This window comes from Vitis vinifera, chromosome 2 (genome assembly GCF_030704535.1).
Source record: "Vitis vinifera cultivar Pinot Noir 40024 chromosome 2, ASM3070453v1".
Classification (NCBI taxonomy): domain Eukaryota; kingdom Viridiplantae; phylum Streptophyta; class Magnoliopsida; order Vitales; family Vitaceae; genus Vitis; species Vitis vinifera.
The window spans coordinates 773,245-784,195 of NC_081806.1; the positions used below are offsets into that span (position 1 = coordinate 773,245).

Here is a 10,951-nt window from a genome sequence, read left to right on the forward strand (position 1 = left end):
CTCAACATGTTTGAGCAAAATAAAATTTGGGCAAATCAGCTGAGTTTATATCGACCTGAAGCACAAGATCTTTGAGAAGCCTTTTATAGACATGGTGATCATGTCCAGAGACGATGTTTTGAAATCAAATTCATTATTGCACACTGAAACTATCCAGTAGGTAGAACGACTCAAAACTGCAAAAGCAAACCATTAGCTTTTAAAACCTGTTTCAAGTTTCAGAGCCAATCTCCCGAGGTGTTACTGCCATTTGAAGAGTGAGACCAGTACTCCTTGACAAGCTGCCCAAACAGCGATCCCTCCTTCTTTATCAGCTTCATCGGCTCATCGTACTCTACCAATTTTCCTACAGAAGCAAAAGCACTAGTTATTTGAATTTGTTTCACTAGATTGATCCCAACTAGGATGAAATATTCCTTCATAGAAACTCACCATCACTGATAGCAAGCACCATTGTGCAGTCCATCACAGTTGGGATTCTGTGGGCTACTGTTATTACAGTGCAGTCTGCAAATTCTGTTCTTATGGTCTTCTGGAGAATGGAGTCTGTTGCATTGTCTATAGATGCAGTGGCTTCATCAAGCACTAGTATCCGACTTCTCTTCAGTAGAGCACGTCCCAAACAGAATAATTGTCTCTGGCCCATGCTCCAATTTGATCCGTCTAGTACAACTGAAGGGCAGACAGATCGATTGTTAGCAAGAGTTTTTGAGTCCGAAGAATGGTACCTGTGTGTATGATGCTTCATACCTAAGGAGTCCAGGCCCTCTTTTTTCTCTTGAACAGCCCCTCGAAGTTGACATTTTTCCAGAACCTGTCACACATTCATGAGAAACAATCTTAGTCTAGGATATAAAGTAAATTAAACTTATTAGGAAGCTGTTCTTTTTCAAGGGACTACGACAACAAATATTTGGTATGGAAAGAAAATTAGGAGGTATTTAACAGCACTCAAACATCTTTGTGTTCCAAAACACAGAATATCAGGAGTTCGATTAATGACATCAAAATCTGACAGCATTTAATTAGTTTGATAGAGTAGAAACTGCCATGTCTATGCACTTAAGAGTGAAGCCTGCTTCATAACACTAGCAGAATCTTTTAGAAATTTGTATCATATCATGATCGAATCCTACAATTAGCAACCACAACAAATTAATAGGAAACTCACCTCCCATATTTCTTCATCAGTATGCAGTGATAAAGGGTCAAGATTGCATCTTATAGACCCGCTAAAAAGAGTTGGTTCTTGTGGAATGATCCCAAGACGTGATCTGAGATCATGTAGCCCAATTGTGGAAATATTTATGCCATCTATAATTATCTGTCCCTCTGTAGGCTCTACCAAACGAAACAAAGCGCTGATAAGAGTTGTCTTTCCACTACCAGTCCGGCCAACGATCCCAATTTTCTGTCCTCCTCCAAATTTGCAACTAATTCCTTGAAGAACTAGAGGAGCATTGAGCCTATACCTGACCTGCTCAATGTCATTTCATCTACTATATTAATCTCTATAAATCTTGAAGTTGTAGAACAGACAAAGATACTCAAATTCTTACTGATTTCACCTTTACCTTCAAATCATAAATTTCCACTTCACCAATAGCAGGCCAACTGACTGGTGGTCGATTACTCTCTATGACTTCTGGGGCTTCGCTAGGAATATTCGTGTACTGTTCTAATCTTTCAACAGAAACAATCATATTTGCTAAATGGCACTGGTTTTGGACGGAAAACACAAGGAATACATTCATTGAAAGACCATACGATAATGCCATTCCAATAAATCCTGCCATCAGAACATTGACAACGAAAATGCTCGTTAGACAATAATTCCATAAATGGTTGTCAATTACTAAGATTACTTTAAATATCACATTGACCAAGTTAGTTTTGAATATCAAATACTGTGTATGTAGGAATTTAGTAGAAGGGTTTTTCTTTTGGATTATGCACTGATCTGTTTGTATGATTATTGTGTAAGAATCATGGACTTGTTAGCTCACTTTGTTCTTGTTATAACCCAAGTTTCTAGTTATGATGTTGAGAAAGTTGGAGCTAAATTCCGTTGATTATAGTGATTTTTTATTACTACCAACTGAGCAGCTATTGTTTCATGATCTACAAAGCCCTATCTTGTATTCATTTCACTCTACTCAAGGTCAAGTAGGAAACTAAGATAGGTAACTTTCCTATTTAATGTTGGATATTGTTATTGGATTTTAGGTCATCACTGAATTGCCTCTAAATGTTTCATCCTATTGAAGTTCCTTCTTTTCATTGAGAAATATGAAAAATTATCGGAGACCCTGGGTTGTTCATCTATTTCTTTTTCAGTTAAAAACAAATGCTAGCTAGCAAGCAGTCATAGCAGGCAACAGAAAAGCCTTTTTTTTTTTTTATCTTGAATGTTCTGATGCTTTCGAAGAATTTACTATTTGCGCCCTTAATCAGACACTTCATCTTTATCAGTTTCCAGTTGTCTATCTTACCTACTGAAAAATCCTAATGGTATCCTCTTGTAAGGATCAAAATTCACATGGCCAATTACTAGTCTCAAAGTTGCACAGGCCCCCTTAGGTTAAACATGTTATAAACTTCTAGGGAGTTAAACTGTTGAAATTGAAGCAACTGCAATGACATTGAAGGTTCTGGCATGGACCTTGTAATTTAGTGTCCATTCTCATTGAGCCTCTCGAGTAAATTAGAGCTATCTCGGGTAAGGGACAGGAAGGACCTGTAATTTTGATGGTGTCTTGAGTTTGCGGTTTGGTACGCTCAGGGAAAGAAAAGGATAAAGAGTATTTTTGGTGTTTTTCTATTGGAGATGGAAGGTTTTGTTATTGGCATCCACAAATAGGGTAAACTGGCAGATCTCTAGATGATATTAGGCATTCTATTTCAGGTAAGGCCAGTGATCCAGGTGGCTCCTATGAGATATAGCTTCAAGTTGCGGTCGAGTTAAAAATGCAATACGGTGAGTGGAAGGCTCACCGTAACATGGGGGTGGAATTGATAAACTAGATCAAAATCTCTCATATTGAATGGTGACTTGCCTTACTATCAGGTGAAATGGTTGGATAGGATCCTTGTAATTAAGCCAAGATTGTGATTCAAATGGTACTTGTAGCGGAACGAATTTGCGATTTCATCTTAGAGAATTGATAGTTAGGAATGTACAAGCAAACTAACAAATTCAAATGTAATTGAGCTGTATAAACTAGTGAGAAACAATAGTATATTTGAGATGAAAAACACCTACCAGATTTAGAAGCACTCGTATGAAGAGAAGTTAGGGCAAGGGCTGAAGATGAGAGAACGATTGCACATAGTATTTCAAGGCGTTGGATCAACCACTCATTTGCTGTGAAATTATAGAAGAATGGACTTGCATTTATGTCAATGAAGTCCAAATTCTTTGAAAAGTGTCTATCTTCCTCCCCGAAAGCTCTAATTGTCATAGCACCAGCAATGGACTCAGCAAGATGGCTTGCAACGAAAGACTTAGTTGTGCCATTGATTCGCATCAACTCTTTTCCAGTAGCAAGGTAGTACCTCTGGTTGTTAGAATGAAAACAGACTTGATCAAGAAGCCAAGGGAAGTACAAAATATCGTACAAGTAAGACATGCCTAAATGAGAAGGGAAGCAGCCGCCTCTGCTGCATCTATGTAAATAAACATGAGACAGCAGTGTATTTTACCTGGATGAGTATACTAAGATAAATTGTTGGTAAAATGACAAACACAAATTCCCAGGCAAGAATAGCCAACACTCCAAAACTGGCATAAGTATTAATAGCTGCCCCAACAGCAAAACTAAATTTGAAGGCCACATCAAGGTCAACCACACTCAAATCAGAGGATACCTATAAAAGACAATAAAAAAATAAGTTTCTGTTGTTTGTAATATGCATTTATTTCAAGCATCTTACCCGACTGAGTATCCTTCCCAGAGGTGTTGAGTCATAAAAGGACATTGGTGCTCGAAAAAAAGAGCTCAGCAGTGTAGAAAAAATAGACTGCGATGCCCCAAGGCCTAAAAGAACAACGAAAAAAGACCGGAGCGACGAAAAGAATGACAAACTTAATCCGATCCCTGTGTATACTGCAATCAGTTTCAATTGGCTAACACTAAAATTCTGGACATTTGCAGCCAACCAATAGTTTTGCACCAACTGCCCAACAACGAATATGACATGAGATAGAGTTGACAAAAAGAAGTACAAGAATCCCTTGCTGTATTCCAAGTACTGTAGGTAAGGCTTCAGACCAGTGTCTCCCATTTCTCTTTCTTCTTTCTTAATTAACTGTTCTCCGGATGTTTCTCTTAACTGTTTTTCAGTGTAAATCTTCTGTATCTCTCCCTTCCGAATTTTAGATTTCTGGGTAGAATCGTGCTCAGGTTGCCTCTCAGAACCAACCATGGCATTGTGTGCATTGACAAGGTCCTGGAACTCTTGACTAGAGTGCATCAGCTGGTCATAGGTAGCAGCTTGCAGGATCTCCCCTTCGGACATTAACTGCCAACAGAATTAGTCATTTGAACTGTTTGATTTAAAAGCATGTGTTACTCAAAGATTGGCTTCCAGATGATTGAAATTATTTGTTAAGAAAGGAAAATGAAGTCAAATCAGAGTTAAAGAAGTATATCCAAGAAAGTAAGTGTACTCACCAAAACCAAATCGAATGCAGGGAGGAAGTCCACTTGGTGGGTCACAAGTATGACCGTCTTCATTGATAGAGCTCCCATGACATATTCCTGGCCACAACAGGCATTAGCGTTCACTCTGAAAGCATAGCATAATTTCTGACAAAGGAGAACTGTACTTACATTAAATAGATTGGTTGCAGTATGGGCATCAACCGCACTAAATGGATCATCCAGGAGATACACATCTGCATCCTGATATAATGCACGTGCCAGTTGAACCCGCTGCTTCTGTCCACCACTCAGATTAACACCTCTTTCTCCTATTTCAGTGAGATCGCCGAATGGAAGCATCTCAAGGTCCTTCACTAGGGCACACTTCTCAATAGCCTCTCTGTATCTGTAAGGATCCATAGCAGACCCAAACAAAATATTTTCTTGTATGGTCCCTGTTGGAATCCATGCTGTCTGGGAGACGTAAGCAATCTTTCCATAGACTCGAACCTGGAAAAGATGGATCCAGAATCTATATTAAGACATTTGTCTACGTGAGTCTCCTAGAACCTTTTAGGACTCTTGAAGCTTTCTACCTTCCCCATTTTCCTCCGTGATGCGAATCTCTACCAAATGAAGTGTGTAAATCAGAAATGATGCATTACTTCTTCAATTCTTAAGTTTGTTTTCTTTTGTATTCCTACTTAGGAAACCATGAAAGAACATAAAAATTCCCCGCCGGTTTGTTGTTATTCATCTCAGAACAACTGTGCACAAAGTAGCTGTTGAGTATTTATTCTAACCCATGGATGAGGAAGAAATGGAATTGAAAGGGGTACTTACTATGCCATCAACGTGTGGAACTTCTCCAAGAAGTGCAGCTAATAGTGTTGATTTACCTGAGCCAACCTCTCCACAAATAGCTACCTTTTCCCCAGGCTTAACCACCAAATTTATGTTCCTTAGCGTAGCCCTTGTAGAGTTATCCTCCCATGAAATTCTGTTGCTCTTGATAAAAATGGATTCCTCGAGCTGCTTCCCATCACCCATCTTCCTTACATGTTTGTTCTGCAGCTCTGGTGCATCAAGAAACTTTGCAATCCGATCTAACGAAATCTTGGCCTCAATGAATGCTGAAATGACATCAGGGATTAACCTAATTGACTCCTGGGCAATGCTTAAACTTGCCATAAATGTGAAAACATTGCTAGCAGAGAGAGTAGTTCCAAGAAAGTAGCATGCCCAATAAGTAACAGCTGATACTACAATGGGAGATGACCAAAACAGAATCACAATGTACCCTTTCTGTGACAAAACTGACAATAACCACTTGAATTCCTCTTTCCTTAACCGTTCTATGACATTCTTGAAATGAGTCTCCCAAGCATACAGCTTCAGAATTTTCATGTTTGTAAGTGCCTCGGTGAAAGCCTTCAGCCTCTTGTCCTGTGTTCCCATGAGCATTTTCTGGTACTTATGTTGTAACCTTCCCACAGGAGAGTTTACAACTACTGTCAATATTACTACAAACAGAGCTGCTATAGTTGCAAGCCCCACCGAATAGTAAATAATAAGCAATGCCAGACACAACTGGAGGCTCGTTGACCATATCTGGTGAAACCAATACGGGTATTCACCTATTTTGTAAGCATCAATAGTAACAAAGCTCACGATCTGAGCAGGGGAATACAACCCCTTTGCAGGGTTCGAGAGTTTAAGCTGCTTCTGATAGATGGCTGCAGATAGAAACGATCTCACTTGGAGCCCAATCAATCTAGTTCGAAAGAACCATTGCCTCTCTGATAACGATTCTAAGCATTTAGTAAGGAAGAGCCCTCCTGTCAGTGCGAAACCTTCATACTTAAAAGCTTCTTTGCCTTCAGCAACCAGGATGAAGGCTCTAAGAAACAGAGGCCCAATAGAAAGTGTTAGCACCTTCATCAATGCAAAGAAGCCAGAAATCAAAATCTGTTTCCACTGCCACAACAATATAGTCGACAAAATGGAAGGAGAGTCGAGTGACTGCTTCTTTTTCTGCTTGTTCTGCTGTTCTATGAACATCAAGTAACACATTTCCGCTCGATCTTCCCTTCTTAGTTGTGGAATGTCTTTGTCCTCAAGAGTTTTCTCCTTACCCTTCTTCATCAACGAATTCAACCACCAAAATGACAGTCTACTAATAAGCCCCGCCTTCTCGAAAGGAGGTAAGCTGGCATCTGAATTGATTTTATCACCACCACTGCCTCCTTCACCAGGCAAAGGTGCGTAGAAGGCAGCACCATCAATTTCTGAATCAGCTCCGGCATATTTTGGTCCCGAAAAAGTGCAGAACATCAATAGAATCGCTCCGGGAAAAGACATGACATCTAAAATCATCTTGAATGATACTGCATCACCCACAATAGCTTCCCAGAAAGATGTAACGCAGTGAAAACCTGCAATAAAGAATGCAAGTACTGAACAGAGCCTCAGCCCTGCAATATGTGGAAGTTGATGCCTTTTAAACCTCACAGCTAAACCCAGAAAAAACCAGGTGAAGCCTTGTAATAAAACCATTAACCAACCATGCAAATGTAGAATGGTGTTCTCTTCAATCAGCTTCTCTCCCACAATCCAGAACCCCAAACCCAGATAAACCAACCCCAAACTACCATTAAGAAAGGCCGCATAATTTAGCATTGTGGAAAAGCTTAGAGACTGTTGAGGGGATAAGATCTTCGTAGCTGATGGTTTATATATGAGGATCAATAATAAGAAGAACAAGAGGATGATGTCAACAGAAATGACCAAAATATGATTGAGACATGAACATGGACAGATGATGGCTAGGAACCCAGAACTGCATATCTTTCCAATTTTACTCCAACATCCGGAGCTTCCACAGAAAACAGTCCGGAGAGTCTCACCCATGTTGTATCTTCTTGCCTTCACAAAACTGTGGCTGTAATAAAGTTGACAAAAAAAAATAATAATAAAAGGAAAAAAAAGGGTTATTTATTAGATTTTTGGTGTTTTAAACTTGGAAGTAGTACTAAACATGAGAATCATCGATGCATGCCTAATTGTTTCAATTTTCGGTGGAACTTAAAATTAAAATTTATCATACAGGACTGATCTGAACTTATTTCATAACCCCAGGTGCCTAAGATCAGAAGAAAGAATCCAAGAACAACTGAACTGAGATTGAAGAGAACTGACCATAGACATAGAACATGAGAAATTGCAGAAAACAAGTAGGGAGAATGGGATCCAAAGGGGATGAATCAAACATGAAAGCAGAAGAAGATGTGAACAAGATTCAGGAAATTTATGAAAAACCTCCCATTTCTCTGTTTGATTGTTGAGAAAAAATGCTGGAAAATATATGAAAACCTTAAATCTAATTAGAAGTAGGGGATGGAGTGGTAGTTTTAAGATTGCAAATCTTCTTTTTAAAACACACTAGGTCTGTTCTCTCAAGCTGAAAGGATGAACACAAAAAAACAAGAACAACAAGATCAAACACTAACCTTAGGATACACTGGACAATGATGTCAAACCAAACCAGATTTTTTTATTTAAGCTTTCTGGAAAGGGGACAGTAATAATTATATAGTAGAAAATCTTGCAGGAATGAATAAGGTTGAATGGAAAGATCTTGGCCCTTCTCTTTCAGTCCTAGCTTACACTTTTCCAGGTTCCGACATTAAAAGCTAGAGTACCCCATGATAGAATCGATTCAAGAAAATGAAGAAAAAAGAAAGAAAGAAAACTCGCAGTGTGGTTTTTCAATCATGCACACAATATCCAAATAATGAAACCTTGATGCTGACAGACACACGGCTACAATTTCAATTCAAATTCCAAATACTGAACAAAAACTTGAGCATTCAAGGTAGAAAAACAGAACCCCAGAAGAGGAAAATAGGAGAAAATTAATACTCACAATGCAGTGATGCACTGAGTCAACCCAGAAGAAAAAGAAGCATCAGATCAAGGACCCAAGAATTCAAAGCAATTAATGAAGAAACAAACAGAAAGATGGAGCCACTTCAGAGAGGTCCCCTATATTTGTAGATTGGAATCATATCATAAATGTCAAGTAACTTTCACCATGTGCGCCAAATGTTTTTATTTTTATATTTTATATTAAAATATGACATTGAAACTTCCACAGACATAATAATTACTATCAGGAGTCCTTTAAAGCAAGCCTTGGCCTACTGCCTAATAATTTAGGTTCCTAAAATGACTGTCGAAAAAGTCATTTTCAAAAATATTTTTATGATAGTTTCTAAAATAAAATTAAGAATTTAAATTTTTTTTAATCTGTTTTTCATATTTTTAATTATTTTTAAAAAATAATTTTTATTTACAATAATTAATTTTTAACCCTTCTTTATACTTATATAAATATTTCTTAAAATAATTCAAAAAAATAAATAAAAATAATTAAAATATATTATCAAAAGTTGTCAAAACAAGTAAAATTTAATAATATTTTATTTTTTAGAATAAAAAATTATTTAAAAAATAACTTCTAAATAAATTTTAAGTTTGGAATAAAATAGAGAAAAAGTTAAGGTTATTTTTAGTCCAGCAAAGTACTAAAGAAATAAAAAAATATTAAGGATAATAATTTTTTATATTTAAATTTATTTAAAAAATAAAAGAAAATTATTTATTTTTAAATTATTTAATTTTTATATAATGTAATAAAATTTTAAAAATATATAAAAATAATTTAAATTTATTTTTATTTCTTTTTTTCACTTTTGTAATAATTAAGCATGGTAAACGATGGTATACATTATTTGACTATCTTTTTTCATCCATGTGTTCCATTAAATTTGGGACCTCAACTTTCCACCTTTATTGATAAAATGAGAGTGACTCATGGCTCCCTTATCTACACTCACTCAAAAAGTCATGATGGTATGAAACTTTCAATCCAAATATTTTAAACTATGTTTGGTTATTGAAAGGTTTGAGGGAAAATTTTTAAAAAAATTAAATTAAATTAAATTTGAAGTTAAGAAATTATTTTTTTAGACTATTTTAAATTTATGTCACTTATTTTAATTTTTTATATAAAAATAGATAATTGAAAAATAATCAAGTTTTTAATTAATTTTGATTACATTTGATTTTCTTTAAAAAAAATTATGATAAAATCAAATATAAGAAAAATAATTTTTCTTAACAAATTTTTTTTCTAATATTTTCTAAGTTTCTAACATGACATTAAAATGTACATAAAAGTATAAAATATGAGAACAAGGTAGAAGTATATAAAAATGATTATAGTATAAAATAGTAGGATCAAGAGATAAAGTAATGAGGGTGAAATTGGTAGCATCTTTTTTCATATTGTATGGAGAAGGTATGGATAAAGAAATTACATCATCTACCATTTATATTCAATTGTTTTGAGATTAAGAATGAGATTAAAAAATTGATCTTTGGATGGGATATTATAATGGGAGAATTGTGTTTTGGGCCCAGCTGGGCCCAAAAATTAACATTTGGTCCTCCAACCACCCGTATTTAAGCTCAAGACCCAAACAAAGTATGAAAATTAAGATAAAGTATATTGTCTTTCATTAATTCCTAAAATACCCTTATCCCTTATATGCCTACAAGTGAGTGTGAATTTTAATTTTTTTTATGTTTTTTTTCCTTTTCTATTCCCTATTAAATATTACTCATTTCTAACTTTTTTTTTTCCTTTTTATTCCAATATATATTTCTATTTTATGTCAAATAAAAAACAATAATATTTTTTTATTTTTCATTTTTAAAGATATTGAATCTTTTTGCTCTTATTAAAAGCAATGATAAAAATTTTGAGATTTTTCATTCAAATATTTTTTTATCTTTTTGTATTTATCTTTTAGTTTAATTTTCATTTTTTATTTTAAATTTATATTACCCTTTCATCTATATTTTTCTCTTATTTTTTATATTTTCTACATTAACCATATTTTAAAAAATTTTAAAGTTAACTATCACTTCACTTTATTATATATATATCTTTTTAGCTTTTTAATTTTTAATGTTTTTATTTTAAAATTTTTAAAAAGATAAATTTGTTGAAAAAAAATAACTAAGATATGAAGTTCTAATATTATATTAATAATTTTTCTAATCTAGATAGACTAATGCAAAGTATTTTGACCCACAACAAGAAAATTGTCAATACAATTTTTTAGTTAAACTTTAAAAATTAAGTTTCAAATAAAATATATTATATAAAATTTTATCTAAAAATTATTGAAAGTGGTATTTAATTTTTTTATTTATTGACTTTGAAACTTATCTAATTTTTT

General features: G+C 34.9%; 1 protein-coding gene across 8 annotated transcripts; it reads right to left on the bottom strand.

Moving 5' to 3' along the window:
- Positions 1-9: 9 nt before the first annotated feature.
- LOC100243221 (ABC transporter C family member 10) lies at positions 10-8,699 on the bottom strand. Of its 8 annotated transcripts, XM_010660429.3 has the most exons (12): positions 8,569-8,699; positions 5,487-7,584; positions 4,833-5,153; positions 4,674-4,760; positions 3,934-4,521; positions 3,703-3,867; positions 3,263-3,557; positions 1,575-1,789; positions 1,172-1,477; positions 751-814; positions 433-672; positions 10-346 (listed from the first exon to the last, which is right to left on the bottom strand). In XM_010660429.3, the coding sequence occupies exons 2-12, from the start codon at positions 7,551-7,553 to the stop codon at positions 219-221; spliced, it is 4,476 nt and encodes a 1,491-aa protein (XP_010658731.1). In that variant the 5' UTR covers positions 7,554-7,584; positions 8,569-8,699; the 3' UTR covers positions 10-218. The 8 variants fall into 8 exon arrangements, with proteins under 8 accessions (XP_010658731.1, XP_059598292.1, XP_059598294.1 ...); XM_059742309.1 differs by having other exon boundaries at positions 433-814; XM_059742311.1 differs by having other exon boundaries at positions 4,674-5,153.
- Positions 8,700-10,951: the final 2,252 nt, after the last annotated feature.